We start from the raw sequence: 21,627 nt of genomic DNA, 5'->3' as shown, positions 1-21,627 counted from the left end.
TCTGAAAAAAAAAATACAAAAAATGAACACTAAGAGCACGAATAATACATCATTTGGAAGAGAGGAAGAGTTCTTTGTTGTCATTAGTTATTCACAAATTTATGGAAAGTTGTAGTACACAGCTTTATGATGGTGGTGGTGGTGGTGGTGATGATGAAATTAAAAAAAGAACAACAAAAAACCAAGGCCTAAAATGTAATGAGTGATCCTATTAGTTCCACCAGAATAAAATCATACAATCTACGTATGTGGTCTTTTCAGCCACATCTGTCACGAGCCATTCTTAAATCATGAAATGCAAACTACTGAGTACTTGTTTACTAGATGAGATGGCAAAGTATTCACCATTTGATTTTTTTCTCAAAAGAAAACTGCTTACAGGATGACAGGTGACAGTTATTTACAGTGTGCCCTTAGGATTTTAGGTTCTAAAGAAAAAAATCACAGCAAAATTATGTTAAACAAAACAGAAATGTAGATTTTCAACCATTATTTTCATAAAACTAATACTTTGTTTGGCTAGGAAACATGCGTAGGACACATGAGGCAGTTATAAAATACCAAAACATAGGAAAATGTATATATAAAATGCTCAATAAATGCAACTCATTATTTTCAAGACTTCATGGATCATATTTTCATTAAGCATTCTTTTTGTAAAGCAATTTGATACTGCCCTCTAAAGCTCTGTTACACTAAAATAAAACATTTACTTAATATAAAACAACAGAGGTTTGAATTAAATTTTTTACTCATCTAAAATCTTCATGATCACTTCTGGTGAACTTTTTACACAATGTTATTTTACTCTTTTAAAAAGAAAATCTATAATTCTCCTTAATTAAAAAAGAATTGGCTCTTGGTACACAATTTTTAATGACTTAAAATTTAAAAATATTGAAGGGCAATCAATTCTAAGAAACAACTTATATAATTCCACATTCAGTAGATTATTTGGGATGATTCTAAACCCACTAAGAAATGATCCCCACATTTGATGTATAAACAGCAATCTAAACCTTACACACTTGTCAGTCTTTCAGTAATGAAGTCAGGGAGAATCAATTCACAGACACCCCAGTGAATTGGCACTGTAAGTGACAGAAGCCCTTCTAAATCCTCTGTTTACACTGGGGATTAGTGAAGTAGATTTTGAGTTGCACACTGAACAGTCCATGGTCAAGGGAACCCGCTCCCTGTCAGCCCGCAGGGCATAAGGACAAAGCATGGTCCTGGTAGGAAGTGACCCATAAACATATTCCTACCCAGGATTTATACAAAGCCAGTCTGCCTCACAGAAACTCCATATGACCATTAACTGGCCTGCAATGCCTGCCAGGAGGCCTAATTACAGGTCTACAGAGCCCAATAACAAAAGCTGAAGGGCTTTAGCCTAGGGATGATCTGCTTTATACTGACTTGATAGAGTCCATATAGAGGACCCAAAAGAAAGAGGTTTAGCTTTAAAATTCTCCCCAGAGATCCAGCATTGTACTCAGTCTAGAAGGTCCACATGCAATATACTTCAGTTAGACTTAAACATACCACCCTCTCAAAATTAACATTCAACTACTGTCTGCTTAACATCTGCTCAAACATGGCAAGTTGCTGTGATATTGTTAGACTCTCACTGATAGCTTTCTTCTTACTAAATACTACTACAGGGAAATAACAGCTATTCAAATATAAACATGTAATAAATATAAAATAGACAACACAAAAGCAAGTTACTTGATTATTTCCTTTAGAAAGCTATAGTTTTATCTTTTTGGATAAACACAAGACAAACAGATCCATTGTTAGAAACAAAGTTAAGATAATTTTGATTTTGAATCAAACTGAATCAAATTCAATTTTATGTAGAACTTTGAGGCTTGCAAAGACTATACTTGATGAAAAAGTTTTAACAAACACTAAGTAAACTAAACTAATGTTTCACTCATTTGTTTATTTTTAGAGTACTGTTTTAATTTTTGCTAATCTCTAACATTAATGCATGCTAGCATGCACCAGAAATGTACCTCAGGTTCTCTTTAATAACTGCATGAAGTCACTCAGGTGATGCATAGAGAACATCTGCTGAATTTCCCAGCTAACATTTCTATAGTGTTTACTTGTGCTGGGAATGCTAAGGACTTTATTATAATCATTCATCTTACTCTCCTAACATCTTTGAAATTTCATACTGCTAGTTTCATTTTAGGAATGAACAACGGACCTTCAGCAGGTATTAGCAAAGTTGCTATAGGGTTCTCAGCAGCAAGGAGCAGCACCTCAACGTCCCAGCTGCATAACTAAGACACACCACAAAGCTCTTCACACTAAATTGCTGATATTTACTGGAATAGTTTAGACTAGATTACAGTATTTTATAAGTATTAACCTAAATTCCACAACAACAAGTAAAGGCTATAATGGAGAGCGGCTTGCCTACGTGTAAGCTATGTTAATGATTCAACCAGACACAATCTAAACTACTGGCATGCCCTCAAAGAGACCACACAGAGAAAAAGAATTGGAAAACCATTCATATCAAGTCTGAATGAACTTTTTTGACATATGCTCTACATGGGAAAAAAGGAGTGTCCTAACATGAAAACTTCTGTCACAACAAATCATCCTATTTCAGGGTCACCACCTATGGAGCAAGTCTCTCTGTCAGCTGTAAAACTGTAAAGCAGAGTAGCTTTCTATGGTCCCAGAAGTACTAACCGTATCAACTATCTTCATTTGTAATTCCTGGAACCAAGAGTATTTAATGCTACACTGAAGTTAAGTGCTGGACCCCAAAGATCACAATCTACATACAGTGAAGGATCAGGACTTGGTTTCAGAACACCTAGGGCTAACTGAGGAACTCAGATCTCAATTTAATATGCTGCAGAGAAACTGAAGCACTTGTGGCATATTGCTAAGCAAAGCTTATGAATCGGATTATAATATGTACATGCACGCAACTAATGTGTGTTTAACAATCAACTTCCATCTTAAGAAGGGTCACTGAAATGCATGCACCTGGATTTAGAACAGGAAAGTATTAACTGTAACATTAACTTAGATTTTCCAAAGTTATACAATTAGATACTATGGATGGTCCTATAGTTAAGCGGGAAAAAGCTTTTCATGAGTTGAACTTTAATTCTTTTGCATTATAAATTAAAAAAATATTTCAGAATATAAAGCACATCTGAAGCTAGAACTTGTACTATAAAGCAAATGTCCATTAAATCTAAGAAAATAAAATATGCACTTGGTAATATTCTCTGTTACTCTATGACTAACAAAATTCAAGCATTGAAACTATGTGTAGTAAGAGCTCAAAAGTCAGAAATCATTGAATTTGCTTCCTGGTTCTGCAACTAATCAGCTATACAAGCTTTTTTGTTTTGTTTTGTTTTTTTATAATACTTGAAAAAGAGAGTCAATTACTGTAACATACACTGATGAGTCATGAGATAAAGAATTTGTAAAGTACTCTGAAAACTTTAGGCACAATTCAAAATGTCATACATAACATTTTGATGGTAAAGTACTATTACAAGGACATTCTAAGGTAAGTTGCTTTACCAGGCACGAAAGAAAAGCAATCGCTATTTACTTCATGACAGGAAATATAATTTAAAGATCCAAGTACCAATAGTTGTAACAGAAGGAAAGCAGTTAACTGAGCTGAGCACAGTGGTATACAGTGGTAGCTCCAGCACCCAGGAGGTTGGGAAAGAAGGCCATGGTCATGTAGAAAGACCTTTCTCAAAATAGGGAAAGAAATGAACGAGCGTGGAAGACAACTTTATAAGAAGCACTTCCATTCAACTGGGGGGATCATTTATCTTTGGAAAACTCTTTCAACTTGTGAAAATACTCAGCATAGAATGAGGGGTTTTTGTAGGGGAGAAGGTTTTGTGAAACAAGCAGATAATGCTGAAGTGGTGCTATCAGGTCAAACAACAGTAAAAGCAGGAGTGATAAAGACAAGTGCATAGGCAGAACATATCATCTTTCTTCCTCTTTTTTGATAATCATGTTTTATAAATTTGTTATGCATTAACCAAAAATTTACATTTATAAAGTCATATTATATCAGAGTCATCAATAATCTGTTTAATATATCACAAAATTCATCCATCAGTTACAATTAATATTTGAATATTTCTGAAAGTTTTAAATTTACTTTTTAGATGAATATAGAAAATAATAGGCAATTAGGGCAATTCATGCATACATGTCATTTTACTTTGCCTCCAATCATTCCCCTCACACAGCTGCCCCATGGCTCGTTCCTGTCCCTTAGACAGTCTCACCATTCTTCTTTCATGTCATATATAGTCATTATTTTTTCTGCATTCCCACGTTGAAATTTCTTTCAATGCTCTCATGATCACCTTTCTAGCTTTATGATTTACATACACATATATGCAAATACACATATGTAACTTAATTTTATGTTCTGTATATAACATGGTATTTCGATGTCTGAATCTGCTTATTTCACTTAATGTTCCCTGTTCCAACCATTTTCTTGCAGATGTCCTGATTTCATTTTTTCAGCCAATTAAAATTCCACTGTATGTATCACATTTTCTTCATTTGTTCATGTGGTAGTACATCTAGAATAGGTTCATTTTTGGCTATCATGAATTATGCAATAATGAATATAGAAGTGCAGTATGTTTGGTACTCATTTAAAGTCTTTTAGGTAATTTATCAAAAGTCCTGGGTCATATGGTACTTCAATTCATAGTTTCTTGAGTAACTTCTAATTTCTATAGCACACAAGTATTTAAAGGTTTAAATTTTTGGATCATTCGTTTCTCTAACAGTTGGAATTTTCTTATGATGCTATGATAGAGACCAAAAAAAAACAAAAAACAAAAACAAAAAAAAAAACACCAAACAAACAAACAAAAAAACAAAAACAAAACAAAACAAAACAAAAAAACTCCACTGGAGAAAAGAATAGAAGAGAACAAAACAAAACATGAGCAAAAAGTTCCAGGTAAAAATGAACTTAGGCAATTCACGGAATATTTATAGGTTACAGTTATAAATTCTAAAAAATGAATTTTTTAGAGTCTGCTGATCTCCTGGCACATCCTAGAGAGACACTTGCCCAATCATGTTCATTGCTGCTCTATACATCATAGCCAGAAAATTCAAATGGTCTAGATGTGCACCAGTGATGAGTTGATCAAGAATATGTAGTACATTTAAACAATGGAATATTAATCGGGTGTTAAAAGAAATAAAAATAATAAATCTTGAAATAAGTAGATGGAGCTAGAGGAAATAATCATCCTGAGTAAGATATTCCAGAGATAAATATGTGAATGTCAAATTTCAAGCCGTCCATGGGTAAGCTACAAGCCATATACCTGCAGAGCTCAGGGGTAGTGTAAGGAACTAGGGAGGAGGAAGGATCTCCCAGTAGAGTGGGAGAGATTAGAACAGAAGGATTAAATAGGGAGAGAAAGGGCAGAAGGGATATAGGGAAGCAATAGGGGGAGTGACAGCTAATACTAAGGGTCGATTGAAGAATGATATTGAAACTTACCACAGTAGAAGCTGCTTAAAATATACACATATGTAAAATAAATATAAGTAGAATGACCAAATAGCAAGGGAGACAAATCTCTAACTAGACATCTCTCGCCATGAAGCGAACAGTCCAGTGCCAGAAATGGGTTACATCTAATTGAGTTTTGGTCAAAGGAGCCCATGGAACCCCTCAATCAACTCCGATGATTTCCAATACTATTAGGTGCTCTACGCAAACTGATGGTAAGGCCCTGTTGTTGAAGTGAACACCTACATATCTCATTGAACACAGAGAAGTGGTGCTGGTGTCAAACTAGAGCCTGTACCCCTACTGAATAGTGTTCATGGTGCTGAAAGATACTACATGACACCAGAGGAGAAAGAGAGATACCACCCAGCTATAAAGCCTTTGAAATATAATGGTGACCTGCTGTAAGATACATTGGTGCAATAATACAAAGCTTATGGGAGTAACCAACTAACATCTGCTTTAAGGCCCACTCCATGAGATAGAACCTATGCTGGCACTGCTAGGGTGGCTAAAAAACGTGACTAGGCAGGCCATAGACCTGAGGGAAAAAAACAAATATTACTGTTCTGCTAAATGTATCAATGAAATAACTCCTAATGACATTCTACTATGCTCACAGATCAGAGTCTTGCACAGTTATCATTAGAGAAGCATTCTTCTATGGGAGATGGGAACTAAAACAGAGATCAACCACTGGACAATGTGAAGAGTGAGAGGGGGGAGAAAGGAGAGACAAGAGAGAAGAGAGACAGGAGAGGAGAGATAGGAAAGAAGAGACAAAAGAAGAGAGACAGGAGAGAGGAGAGACAGAGAGGAGAGACAGGAGAGAGGAGAGAGGTATCATTCCTAAACTCTCCTTTCAGGCAGAAAGATCTTAAGAGTTAGTGGATCTCCTCCCCACCTGGACCATGGACCTAGGGGAGGGGAATAGAGTTGGGGTGGGAGGGAGGGAGGAACTGGAGGATACAAGTGATGGGAGAACAACTGAGATGTAATCTGAATAAATTAATTAATAAAAAAGAACAAACAAACAAACAAACAAAAACGAGCTAGTGGAGACCGAAGATACCAAGGAGACAAGGCTTTGCAGACACAACTAAACTGATACATGCATGAACTGATACATACATGGTATTTTTTGGATTTTTTTTTTGCTTGTTTATTTGCTGGTGTCTCACAATGACTTGTGTGGGCTTTTTTTTTTTTTTTAACCTTACTGGACATTGTCTTCTATGATTTTGGATATTACAATTTTATGGTTTATATGTGGTTTTCATGATTTATCTTTGTTTTCTATGATTTTTTTGGTTTTTGTTTGTTTGTTTGTTTTTGAAACAGGGTTTCTCTGTATAGCCTTGGCTGCCCTGGACTTGCTTTGTAGACCAGGCTGGCCTCGAACTCACAGAGATCCACCTGCTTCTGCCTCCCGAGTGCTGGGATTGAAGGCGCGCAACACCACACCCGGCAGATTTGTTTGTTTTAAATTCTAGTTTGCTAATTGTTTTTTTTTTTTTTTTTTTTTTTTTTTTTTTTGCTTGTTTGTTTTCTAAAGAGAGAGAGAGAAATCCTGGCATTAGATGGGTGGGGAGGTGGGGAGGATCTAGGAGTACATGATGATTGGGAAACTGAAATCAGAATAAATTATACAAAAAATAAGCCTAATTTTATATGCAGTGGTAGAACTCAAATTTAAGATTAGTCTTCACACACATTACATATTTCTACTCTAATATGAGGTATTGTACCCATATAATTCAGTTATATTACAAGGCTTACTTTCAATGCTCTGAAAGTGCTATCATAGGCTGTTTAGGATAAATAAGTTATACAAGTTAATTGTGAGTTGATCAAATCATGGTCGTATCAATTACTAATCTATTTTTATCACAAGAATATACATCTTAGGTGCAATAGATAGATATGATTCTACAGGAAGATAAGGTAAAATATTAGATAAGGTCTTCAAAAACCTCAGAGACATACAGAGTATGGCATTTTAAAATGTTTTTATTATTTTAAAGATTCACTGACAATGAAACAGGTTAACTCCAGGTAACACCCAGCCTACCTCAAAGATGAGGATGAGCATCAAATGTGGCAAACAAGCCACTGGGCAAAATGTCCTCAGTTCTACCACAAACAGAATTCTGCCTTAAAAAGGGCAAGCTTGGACGCAGGCAGAGTCGACGGCCAAACTCTGCCAAGACAGGGTAAGCAAGTCCTCAATAGTACCTGCCTCACAAATATGTCTGTCAGATATATTGGGCCAGAAGGCTGAAGATGATGCTCCAATGTTATAGAGAGTTTTGGGTGACTGTTCAGGCAGCAAACTGTCTCTGTCATCTTCTCATTTGGGAAGCTACTAACCTGCACCCCCTGTATACTCATGTGGAAGCATACTACCAGTCTAGGATTTACTTTCATAAAAGTTAATTCTCAAAACTTACCAGCAGCTTCAAGGACCAATTGTAGTCTAGCTTTGGCCTGCTCAGCTGGAGGCTAAAAAAAAAAAAAAAAAAAAAAAAAAAAATCAATCACAAAAGACAGTTACAGGTCAGTTTAACAAATAAATCTTTAAATTAAAACTGGGTATAAACAAGTTAGAAAGCTTTATCTCGATCGTTATTACTATCCATCGAAAGTCACAGTAGTATTTCACAACCTGTTCGCCAAATCACATTTTAATTGATATAATCAAAGAACGAGGAAGCTTCCTGGTTACTACCTGAGACTGTGTGACTAAGCAATAACACACTGCAAGCCTAACAATGAGAGACAAAACATGTATTTAAGAGCAGATTCTTTAATTGTATTGCTTCCTTTCATATAGAAACATTTAAATGGCCTACCTGAATTTAAATAAAGTAACAATTGAAGTCCTGCATGTCTGCGAAGTCAGACCTTAAATTATGTATTTTCTAATTAAATTTGAAGGAAGCAATTGTGAGAACAATAAGGTATAATGTACCTCACACATTTTCTGTTCCCACTAGCTGTCCCAGTGATCTTTTATTCAATTCTGTCGATAAGGTTGAAACTTTCTTACCAGCGATTTCATAGCTAAAATTTTTAGATATTTACAGTCAGCATTCAAACATAGAACATAGCATGGCTATACTATCATAACAGATCAGTTAAAAGATATACATAGAACTCAGGCCTTCACTTTCACACACATTTATAAAGATGTCTCAATAAACCAGATAAACAATTTAATTAACACAAAATTTCCCTTATCAACATAGATGCAAAAGTACTCAATAAAATACCTGTAAACTGAATACAATAATACATCAAAAATCCCATCACGAGCAAGTTAGCTTTATCCTAGAGATTCAGGGATGATTCAGTATATAAAAACCAACAGATGTACTCCACCCAAAAAAAACACAAAAAACAAAAAAAACAAAAAACAAAAAACCAAAAAGATAGGCCAAAAACAATATGATTCTCTCATTAGATGCAAAAAAAGGCCCTTGACAAAATTTAACACTCTTTCATGACAAACTCCTAGAGAGATTAGGGATACAAGGAACAAACCTCAGCATAACAAAGGCATTTTATAGCAAGCTCATAGCCAATAATAACTTAAATGAAGGAATCAAAGCAGGTCCACAACAACCAGGAACAAGACGAGGTGTCCACTCTCTACCATTTCAATATAGTATTTCAAGTCTTAGCTAGAGCAATAAAACAGGAGATCAAAGGAATATAAATTGGAAAGGAAGAAGTCAATGTATTTTTATTTGCAGATGATATGATAGTATACATAAGTTACCCTAAAAATTACACCAGGGAACTCATACTGCTTATGAATACTTTAAGCTAGATACAAAAATGAGTAGGACAAAAATGAGTAGGCCTCCTTTATACAAAGGACAAATGGACTGAGAAAGAGTGTAAGAGTCAGAGGAGATGAAGGACACCAGAACAACAGTCTCTGAATCAACTAAGCAAAGCACATATAAACTCAGACACTAAAGCAGCAAATGTAGGGTCTACACAGGTCTGCACCAGGTGCTCTGCATATTTACTACTGTAAGTGCTTTTATGAGTGGATGAGAGCCGTAACCAAGCTTTATGAATACATGGCTTGGTCTGAGCCCACAGCATTTTCCTGGGCCTATGTCTGGAAGCTTCTAGTCTTCATATAATCTAATCTAATCTGCCAGACCACACCATGAAGGCTTCAACTTCCAGCCTTCATCTGCTAACCTAGGCCTAGAATGTTTCAGCCTCTGACACTGATGAAAAAGCTCACCCTTTCTACTTCTTTCTGAACTCTGGCTGGCTGCTGTTCTGGCTCAAAAGTCCTCTCCAAGCTGACTGATTCAAACTGGCTCCTGACTGAATTGCTCTGCTTGGAAAACTGCTTCTGAACTCCACAAACCAAACTGTACTAACTGAACTCAACTGCATTCAATTGAGATGCACTGAACTCAGCTCCCAAACTCTACTGTAACCCTGTACTGTACTCTCCTCCTCTCTCTGTACTATCTGCTCTTTAAGTACCTTCTCTTCCCTGTCTGTTCTCTTGAGAGTTGGGCGTATCCTATCTTGACTCACTCTGTCAAATCTTTCTCTGATTTGTTACTTTGTCTGTCCCTCAATTAGATGTCATTGTTTGTGATTAAAGGTATTACTAAAGGGATCTCTGTATTCCAGTCAGAGGGATAAAGGTGTGCATTCCAGGCAAAGGGATTAGTAGGTGTGTATTGCGGCCAGAGATGAAAGGTAAATACTACAAGCATGTCTGCATTCCAACCAGGTCACACAGACCTAGGTCTTTGGATGTGATTCCTTGCCAGAGTAGCCATGTTGCTGGATTAAAATTCTTCTATATACTATAGCTTTCAGCTTAGTATTTTTATGAGACTCCTCAGTGTGTAAAGGAGTGGGAATCTGAATCTTGTACTTGCTTTTGGGACTCTTTTCCTTCTGTTTGACTGCCTTGTTCAGTCTCAATTGGTGGGTTGTTGTTGTTGTTGTTGGATTGTTAACTCTTAGAACCTTGTTTTGTTCTAATGAGAGACAGAAAGGGAATGGATCTGGATATAAGGAGACGTGGGAGAAATTGAGAGGTATACAGGGAGGGGAAACTGTAATCAGGATATATTTTATAAGAAAGAATCAGTTTCAATAAAATAAAATAAAAACAAACAAACAAAAACGGTCTTTTCATAAAGCTGAAAGCAATAGGAATGGCATACTTAAAGTGATGAGGGGTAGTAAATTCTTGTCAAACTTTAACTTAAAATATTCAACAAAAATAAAGATAAACTAAAATCTTCACAAAGACAGAAATGATTTTATGATAGTGGACCTGTACTAATAAGAAATACTGAGGTGAGTCCTTCCTGCAGAAGTTGAGACGCTATCAAATATAACTTGAAAAGATACTGTGAAATGAAGACTGTCAACGGAGTAAAAGATGCTGGATTTTACATTTTTTATTTTCTTCTCTTGATTTCTTTAAGGGTCAAATTACAGGTAGAAATATATGAATATACAATCACTCATAAAATATATATTAAATTTTATTAATGATTACTACTGCATATGTATATGCTACTGTTGTATAGCAGCTTCTTCTGAGACTGAAAAAGTTTATCCTTCAGGGAAACTCATAAAGACAGATGATAAACAACTTGAAATAATTTCAGAAAGTTCCTGACATTGATCAAATTCACTAGGACCCTCCATCTACAAGAGGAAACAGTAAAGAGTCAGAGAGTCACAGAGAGACAGCTGCCTAGAAGAATGGAGACCAGCGGAGCTGCCTGAAAGAAGGTCAAACTGACTGAGGCACTTGAAAGAGTCACCCTCCAACCTACTGGGCTGCCTGAAGGTTGTGCAGAGTGCGCCAAGTTTTCACCTTTTATGAGCTGGGGTGGGCTTTAGTGAAGCACCTGTCTTTGAGTCCATTTCTGTTCCTGTAAATAACTCCAATATTTCTGCAACCCCAATAAAACTCACTAATCTCCCAAGTTAGATTTTGCTGATATCCTTACTTTGCTCTGTCATTGGTTCCACATCTGGGGTGTTTGCTTACATCTCTCCATGAATATAACAGGCATGGAGCATGATGGAGAACAAAAGACCAATGTGTAGGCTCAATTCTATCCTTACACCTTTGCAAGGGTTGCAGGGTTCAAGTTCACGTTTTCAGGCTTGAAAGACAAGTTTTAACCTACTGAGCATCCTGCCAGCTCCACACACTGAAGTTCAAGCAAAGCTAGAAAGAGATACATTTTAATTCAGGGCTACTGTTATTTTGTCACAGTAAAAGTGATGTTTTTCCTCTTGGTTCTAAGCCACAAAATGACTGCAATATTTTTAAATGGAATAATCAAAAAAAAAAAAAGTCATACAAATTCAAGAATGTCGAAACCACATTTTAGTTAGGTAAGAGAAAATAAGAAAAGACAGAAAAGAGATTTTGATAGAGGGAACTAAAAAATAGAAAGGGAAAAAGGGAGAAGAGGGGAAGTGAGCAGCTGACAGTGAAGAGGAAAGGGGATGCAGGAGAAAAGACTGCTGAGGAGCTAGAAAGAACTGATGCAGTATCTACTGAGAAAACAGAAATGACCTAAACACAAAGGCTGAGAGAAGACTGCAAATGGGCATGGAGATAGACACAGAGACACCAAGAGGAAGACCAGCACAAAGGCTTGGGAGACACTGAAGACATTTTTAATATTGGTGTCATGCACAGGCACCATGGAGTATGTAAACATTCAAATCATATACACTTATAAATTATTTTATATTTTGAGACTCTAATTACAACTATTTATTCCCTTCCCTCCACTACCCCGACCCTCATAAACCCCTCCATGCCCTTCTTCAAATTCATGGCTTCTTTTTAAATTGTTATTTGTGTGTGTATGTGTATTCCTAAATATATTTTGTTCAATCCATATATTGGTATTTGTTTTCAGAGCTGTCCATTTGACAGTGAACAACATAGTACTGTTGTCTTCCCCAGGGAAGATCTCCTTTCTTACTCTCAGCTTTCCTCACTTAATGTTTTTCTGCAAAAAGACTCTATAACTTTTATCAGATTTCAAAGGCATCTGTTTTCTTTTTAAAGATCAGTCTTCTAAAGTATTAAATGGTTTTAAATGCCATTCATTTGAACTGTAGATTCAAATACCTCCTCCCTCATGCTGCCTTTGAGTGATAACTCATCAATGTAGAAGTTAGTTAATAACTCTTTCGTTATCATTATTCTTATTTCAGAACCTTTGGTCAAAGTGGCAGGAAGGAACAGGGTAAGAAGGACATTCTCTGAGATATAATGACAGAAGACAGTAAGATTTCTAGATCAGCTGGAAGTCACCTATTTCTGACACAAGGAACTAAGCTGTCCACGTGCTGCATGTAGGAATTACGTTTAGGTTGGTTTCGTTTAATTTCTTAGAGTTCTGTGATTATAAATTCCCCTCTTCCCTTCATTCTGCTCTTTCTAATTCATAGCCTTTTTGTTCATTAATTGTTACATATGTTATGCATATGCTTTTAGATAGTGGGTAACTAATTTTGGTCTTCCCTGGAGGAGACTATTTTTCTGCTTTCTGCATTCCTTGGTTGCCTGTAGTTCTCTGTGTAGAACTGAGGCCCTTTGGGCTTTCTCCCACCTACCGGCTATTGTGTACCGTTGCCCTTGCTCATGTTTGCGCAGTCCGGTTGGTAAGACTTTAAGATTGTAGTTTCTGACATTACCATGAGACAGAATCTCAAAAACTCCAGGATCTTCTGGCTCTTACAGTATTTCCACCTTCTCCTCCACAATGATCCTAGAGCCTTAAGTGTAGAACTTGTTTTGTAGATTTATCCACTAGGACTGAGCTCCACAACTCTGTAATTTGATTAGTTTGGGAGTTTGTTTGCTTTGCTTATTTGTTTGTTTTGTAAGGGTCTCTTGCAAAGAGAAGGTTCTTTGATGAATGGTAAGGACCATTCTTATGTGTAGGTATTAAGAATAAGTCTTTGGAATGTAGTAGTTTGGTATTGGTAGAGTGGCTACTGGTTCCCTAAGATCTTGATTTCATTAGCTCTGTGTGTTAGCTAGGTTTATGATACCATAATTTCCCTCTTATCTCAAATTAGAGAGCTGCTGGGTTACTGCCAAGGCATATGTGCTACTATATGCCTTATGGCTATTGCATAATACTGGTTGTTGATGTAGTTTATAGGCGTCACAGCTGGGACAACTGTTGGTAGCTTCATTTGTTCGGAAGCTTGTTTTTGAGATGGAGGTCCCTCTATGGTAGCCCACAGGATGGCCAGAGGTTTGTAGGCTCAAGTGGTATTCATGACTTAGTCTATCCAGTAGTTGGGACTATTGGTGTATAACAACATATCCAACTGTTTGTTTTTAGGAACCAAGATTGTGTGATTTTAAAAATCATTTTCAGCTAGTTGTAAAGATCACACAGGTTAATAATGAGTCCCTGGAATAGTCCAGAACTATACCCGGAGCACTCAAATCAGCTCTTGGAACACAGAAGACTCTTAATAAACAATTTGTTGAATTAATGAATCAATTAATTGAGCAATCTTCTTTTTCATTACACGAATATAAATAATACAATCAAAGTTGAGTTTTATCTATATGTCACATATAACAACTAAGAAAGAAACTGCTTACATTCCATACATGCTAAGTTACTAGATGATATGTTCGAGTTATCTCAGCTCTTTCTAGCTCTGGTATCTTTTCATCTTCCTACTAGTCAGTATATAATTTAGATGACTTCTCTTTCTTAGCCCCACCCTCCTCTCTCCCTCTACCGCCCCCCCCGTGTGTGTGTGTGTGTGTGTGTGTGTGAACTCATCAAAGTGTGTATGAGGTGACCAGAAGTCAAGTTCACATATCTTTCTATATTGCCCTTTGCTCTGTTCTTTTTTTAAAAAAATCAATTCCATTTATTTAGCATATGTGAGTATTGTTGTGCAAATGCTATGGTGTCCATTTGAAAATCAGAGGACAATTTGTAGGAGTTGGTTTTCTTTTATCACACGGCTCCTGGGATTGAATTCACATCATCACAATTGTCAGAAAACCAACCAACCAAACAAACAAACAAAAACTCTACTGAACCACCTTTCAAGCCCTTTACCTTCCGCTTTTGAGCTAGTCTTTTACTAGACTTGTGAGGGCAGGAAATCTACAGGATCCTTACATCATTGCCTCACTCCCTAGCACTGTGGTTGTAGGTATGTCGTACCAAATTAGGCATTGTACCTGGGTTTTAAGGATATGAATTCAGGTCCTCATATCTACATAAGCAAGGACTTTACTAAGTGAGCTATCTCTCCAGCCTCTCAGATGATATCTTAAGATAAGTCATGTTCACTGAGTCAGCAATACTTTTTCGGCTCCTGAATGACAATATCAAGGAAGCTTAGAAAACTCATAAGAGTCTTGTTCTTTTCAAGTAAGAGAAAGCAATCTTAATTTCTAAAAACTATGCCATTTTAGATCATTTAAAAAAATCTTCTTATATAAGTTTTGAGTATAGTGTTAAAATTCTTGAGACAACAGTACTCCTTTTAAAACTATAAACCTGTAGCATATGATATAGATCAGATGTATAAAGGCTATCATACACATAATATTCAGATATGGTTATTTGGCCAATCAATTCATATTGTAGATAAATATATCCTTCAAAAGGCAGAGTCACTTAATTTTACCTGTCTTGAAAAAGGAAGGGGTCTCAATCATGAGGAGGAAGGAATAAAAACCGAAATACACAACAAAAATTAGTAAATATTTTAAGAATTATTTAAAATATGAACTTTCTCATAAAAATAATTATGCAACAAAAACTGAATATAGAAAAAGACGAGGCAAATTTTTTTCATGGTTAAGGTAGCGAAGAATATTATTCTGATTAAAATTGATGGGTATAATTTTATAATTTATACCCCTTGAGGGATTTGATCCACTAAATATCCCCTTCACCAACCTATACTATAAGGGTAGTTTAAGTATGCCTAGTTAACCTTGAAGAACTCTGCAGTAGGACTGAAAAGTACCCAGAAAAGGAGGGAAAAGTCATCTCTTAGGGTTGATCAAGTTAAAGTATGTAAACAGAGCCTTGTAATCATTTGTTTGTTGCCGAACTTGTAATTCATCAAATTTTGGATAAGCATCCATCACTCTACGCTTTCCCTTATATAGGTTTCAAATCTGTATCATCCTCCACCTCAAGCCTTAAGAGAAAATTTATTGTAGATAGTTGGGGTACAAAGCAGCTTTAACAGACTTTGATATTAAGGGAGGCAAGGCAGCAAGACTCCATCCTTAAGCTCTGACTTAAGTCCAAGCAGGAAGAGCAGTTCCATCACAAAGGACACAGGGAAATGCCTTGTCTTCCTGGCAGCACCTAGCGGCATCAGCAGATTGTTTTAGAAGAATACTTTAAAAGGAACAGTAATGGCCCTTACCATTATATTTAAATACTGGACATGTATTTGATGTACATGAGGCAAGCTTCCTCTAAACTGCCACAGAATTTAGGGAAAACTTTATTCTAAATACATGGGTGAAGACTTAAAAACACACTGGCAATCAGGAAGTTTAGTTCTATTTTAGCATGGAATTTTAGGATTATTCATACTAAATACCAGGAAAAATCTAGGCTCTTAAAATCTTTACATATATTCCCAATGCTCAATGCCACCTGTGTCCCTCCATGTTTTCAGGAGACTGACCAAACACAACAATTAAGCAGATGGTTCTATCATAACTTCAAATATAAAATGTTTCTACAAAGCCTAAAGTGCTCAGATACATTTGGGGAGGCGGGGGTGGAGGGAACAGGGACAAGGCATTCAAAAGTTCTGTGAGGTATTTTAAATATATTTTTTTAGTGAAACTCTAAACATCAAATATTGGTATAATCCAATAAATACCTAGCCTATTTTCAAGAAATCCAATGTAATTTTGGTGCCATAACTGTGCTCATAATGAATTCTGGTACTTGTGATCTGTCCAGTTGCCAACTGACCCACACTGCTGCTCTGGAGGCTGCTCAATGGGGAAGAGCAAGGGCTCTGCACATACTGCTGGTAGTCTTATCATAAACATTTTGGCAGTTAGAAAGCCAAAATTGACAGGTAAAGGGTTTTCAAAAATAGCTATTAATTTTTCAACCCATATTGTTAATTGAAACTTGGAAGATTGTAATTTTACGTGAAATGTTTATAAAATGTTTATAAATCAAAATACTATTTGACTCACAAACAGAAATGAGGGGAAACAATGTTTTTTTTTTCTGTTGCATCTCCATTTGCAACCATGTCACAGCACTCAATACAAAAGTGAGAGATTTGCAAGAATTGGACAGAAAACCACAGGTAGGCGAATGAGGCATGTCACACAGTAGATAGGAGCCTACCATTAAAGTCTGAGCTGTAACAATCAATCCTCTTCTCTTCACAGTTAAGCTGCTACTGAGCTATCTTAGCATCTAGCTGCATGCTGTGGCAACAGCAGTGAGCATAATGTGTAATACTACTGAGAGCTGGGTACGATGATACATACCAGTGACCTCTACACATAGGAGGTTGAGGCAGGACGATCATGAGGTCCAGACCACATTGGGCTACCCAGTGGTAATCTGTTTTAAAGCAAAAGCAAACACAGCATAGAAAAATAATAAAATCATTGTTAAATAGTATTTAAAAATATTTTGGTACTAATGTGAACAGATCATTAAAAGAATGGTCTAGTAACAAAATAAGCTTATAGTCAAAACAGAATTTAAGTTGTGATATAAATTTATAATTAAAATCTAGTTACACAAATTTCAGTTGAGCAGGATATGAAACATAAAAACAAGCAAATAATATGTCTAGTAATTTAAGCATTGGACATTCAAAATAAGTAAAACAATATCCTGTTTATTAATATTGTTAAATCAATTCCATTAGTTACTAAATTTCACTTAGTTTGTAATTTTGTTTTTAGTATGTAAACCTAGGTATTGAGATTTGCCTGAAAGATACTTTAGTAACTAAAACACAGGCTCTGGAGTGAGTGAGCTTTAACAGTCAGGTTGGCATTTATTATATGCTGGATGTTAAACAGGTCATTTAGTCTCTCTGCATCTCAATTTCCTTATCTATAAAATCATGAGAATAGAGGAGAAGTGAAATTTCTTCAATAGTATTGTAATTGGGATCCTTGAAAATTAAAATTATGAGCTTTGATGCCATAATACCTGAGTTTTATGACACAATTTTCTTTCTTCATTCTTGAGGGGTGTATTATTGCAAGACTTTATTGTGAGTAGCTCATAGAGTTTAAGTGTGTGTGTGTGTGTGTGTGTGTGTGTGTGTGTGTCTACACTAACTGTGGAACACATTTTAACTGCTAAGTAAACATTGTAAGTCATACATGTTACTTATTGTTATGATTAACAGAGTTTCATTATTATTCCTATGGCTTTCCAGTTGTATGGTTATTTTAACTACAGGAATTTATATTTACCTTCAAAGACACACACTATGAGATAGGGTAAGATTCTACAGCATGCTGGGATAAAATATTTATTCCTCCCCATAGAAAGTTAACACCTATAACTAAAATCTAAGACATCCAATTTTGAAAAATTATATCTAACATTCAAAATATCTTACATTATGTACATTTTAGTCAAAACAGGAAGAAAAACTATTTCTAAAACTTGAAAGAATAGTGACAAGCTGGAAAGTTTAGTAGTATTTGGATGGCGTATTTTCATTTTAAATAGTCTGTATTTACAAGGCACTACAGTGACTATTACGCCCATGGATGGTAGGACTGACAGCAGCCACATCCAGTGTGGTTTTATTTCCATTGGTTAAATTAATTCATATACATATTCATTTAACATGTAAAAATAATGCTTAAGAAATGTTCTCAGTGAATGACGTTGAGATGTGAGTCATTATCTTTAATACTGAGACGCAATTTTCTTAGAAATGCCAGACTCACTATTCACACCTTGCTGTAGATGCCTATCAAAAGTTAATTACACATGATTTGAAAATTTTTTCTTCATAGTTTTTATGGATCCTTCAAAACTTTAAAATTATTTAAAAAATAAAATGGTATCTTGATCACAAGTATCAATTTCACCTAAAGAAGAATAGAAATGTGTTTATTTCCATTTTCCACAAAAATAAGAATAGTCATCCTAATTTCTTTAGGAATAAAGTAGGATAGAAACAAAACCAAACCTCAACATATATGCATTTTCTTTACTATGTCAGCATCATTATTCCTACAGAGTTACTAAAATTAAATTAATTAGTTTTTTTCATCAAGCATATGCTGGCATTTTGTGCAAGTTGGTGATAAAGTTTTTATATGTGTGTCCTCCTAAAAACATCCATTAATACATTGTTGCATTCTAGATCTAACAGTTGATACAATTTGGATAATAGCCAATAGATGGCACTGTTCCCACTAGGTAGCAAAGATCTTATAGAGGACTCCATGCATACACATATTATTAAGACCAACTATCTGCTCAGATCACTAAATTTGAAGTTTTTATGATGGAGATCATAATTAAAAATAAATTTAACACATTTGTGCTTACTATGTACAGAATATGATAGACCAAACTAAGGCAAAGCATTAGTTATTTACAAAAACATCTGAGTGACTATTATTAGACACTAAGACTATAAAAGAGAAAATAGTTTCTGGTTTCTGATTATTACAGTCATAAGTAGAATTGTCAATGGAGATACGCATAGAGAAGCATGGAGGATCACTGTCGGGGGAAATGGATCTTGGAAACTTTGCAAAGGAGATGATACCTCAACTGGTCAGAAAGGAGGGGGAAATGAACTAGCAAGGACAAACTATGAGTGAGAACAGTAGTCCAACCCAGGACTCATGACTCAGAATGGCAAGACTGGCAAGATGTAAACTTGATAGGAGAGGTCTGGGTCTTCAGCGCTCAAAGGGTCGGCTACCTTGAAGAAATCTGGGCTTTCCTTCTTATGGTGGTGTTACAGGGAGTAATGTGATCAAATTTACTCTGTGCAAAAGCCACTTCAGGGGTTAGTACCCGTAAATTTACATATGCTAAGATTGGCGGTTGGACTTTGGCGCAGCTGTTCTGAATAGTCAGTCCAGGCTACAAGCAAGAAAGATTTCACCATAGCAGAGGTAAGGGGTGAGGTATGAGGAATCCAAGATAAACTGAAGCTCTACCTTGGAAGTTGTGTGTTCAGACAGAATGTTTTTTTTGTGATTAAACAATCTTGAAGCGGCAGATATGTTTTTCCTGATGCATCAGGGAATAAAGCACCAGGGTACTTTTCCTATTGCAAGACATGCACAGTAATGAAGGGTCCGAATCGTCAAAGGATCCCAGCTTCATTATGTCACTTGCATCTTGATTACTGAGTCCTTCCTCTCTGTGAACTTTTCTAGAGCAAAGGCTCTCATCCTGTGGGTCATGACCCCATTGGGGCCATATATCAGATAGCCTTCTTATCAGATATTTACATTATGATCCATAACAGTCGCAAGGTTACATAAGCAAGAAAATAATTTTGTGATTGGGGTCAGTGCACCATGAGGAACTACTGGAGTGTCACAGCATTAGGAAGGTTGAAACCCACTGGTCTAGAGGATCATCAGAAGCACTATCACAGAAGTCAGACCTGGTCTATTACGATGTGAGAGGTAGGAAAAGAGTCCCTTTGCCCCATGAATATGCCATCTACTCCACTTATTCATGAAAATTACTTTAAAATCCATGGTGCAGAACCCAATGTGCTGCTTCCCTCTTTTATGCAGTCCATTCCAATCTCTTTTTGGGGTGCATATTTTGCTTTGCAGTGCTAAATAAGCTTCTACATAGACCGTTTAAGAATTTCAGCTAAATTTAATGCTTTCTTTCAGGAACCAAGAAGAAACCTTCACCCAGGAACAACTGTTGTGGCCAAGAATTTAAATGGACTAAAAATGAAGGTAAGGATCCAACACAGGATGTCCTGAGTACTTTGGAAAATAAACAAAAAAGCTTTAACGAGAGCAGTGGCAACCAAGAGTGGAGATGCAGACACAGTTCTGAGAAACGCTAAGGGAATATGTTTTAGCTGGATAGGCTCTAAAATGGTAATGCAGAGAAGCAATGAGAAATCAACGCTCATGCTTAAGACAACGCATTGGATTAGACCCTTTGAGAATAACACTAAAATGTTTCTACTAGTCTAGCGTCAGTGTGCTTTGTTGCCTCAGTCTTCCCAAACCTTTATACTTTTATAACAACCCATAGTGTTTTTATCTTTAAAACACATTCGTAAGAATGACCACAAAATGTCTTTAATGTCTGTCTCTTCTATTTGCTAGATTATACTGTATGAAGACGGGGTTAGCCCGCCTGATGCAGTTTCCTTCCCATACTTTCACCTACATTGTCAGGTGGCTGATGTTCCACAAACACCTGTCTGATAGTATGCACACTGTGCTTGCCTGTGTATTTTCCATTAGATCAAATACCATCCTAGGCCACATTTAGTAATATCCACAAGAGATCATTCCTATTCATTAAGTACTTTAAGTATGTTAGCATTTTCAGTGATAGCTACGCTGTCTCACATGTCAAATCAGAAGCTACTCTCCAATATTATGAGGCGCTTCTGCTCATGTCAGCTCTCTCCAAAGGACACTTTATAAAGAAAAGAAAGGTACTGTTTTTAACCTTCTGATTCTTTGTTTCTTTCTTAATGAATATTTATTTTTTCACCGTGTTTAATCTTTGTGTTCAAGCCTACCTTAAAATACAATTTGATCAACTTTGACATTTAATATGTTGTAAAAAAATTTTCACCCTCTTATATTTCACTTTATAAACTTTACTGACATATAAGTGACACATATTACACATAGTAAAGGTGTAGAATATGATAATTTAATATATGGGTACATTATGAAATAACTTCTACAATCACATTAACATTTTATCACCTTGCATATTTGCATCTTCTATGAATATGTATAAGAATATTAACAATCTACTTTCAGCAATATCCAGGTATAC

At 36.0% G+C, this 21,627-nt stretch overlaps 1 protein-coding gene across 1 annotated transcript in view; it reads right to left on the bottom strand.

The window, feature by feature from the left end:
* Positions 1 to 21,627, bottom strand: part of LOC127199018 (serine/Arginine-related protein 53-like) — a 162,908-nt gene that overhangs the window by 126,277 nt on the left and 15,004 nt on the right. Inside the window, exon 3 of the mRNA XM_051156909.1 lies at positions 8,014 to 8,065. Coding sequence (XP_051012866.1) covers positions 8,014 to 8,065 — 52 coding nt within the window. The remainder of the gene's footprint in view (positions 1 to 8,013; positions 8,066 to 21,627) is intronic.

Source organism: Acomys russatus, chromosome 15, assembly GCF_903995435.1.
Source record: "Acomys russatus chromosome 15, mAcoRus1.1, whole genome shotgun sequence".
In the NCBI taxonomy this organism is placed as follows: Eukaryota; Metazoa; Chordata; class Mammalia; order Rodentia; family Muridae; genus Acomys; species Acomys russatus.
Note: the sequence above shows the minus strand (reverse complement) of the source record. Positions and strands in the feature narration are given on the sequence as shown.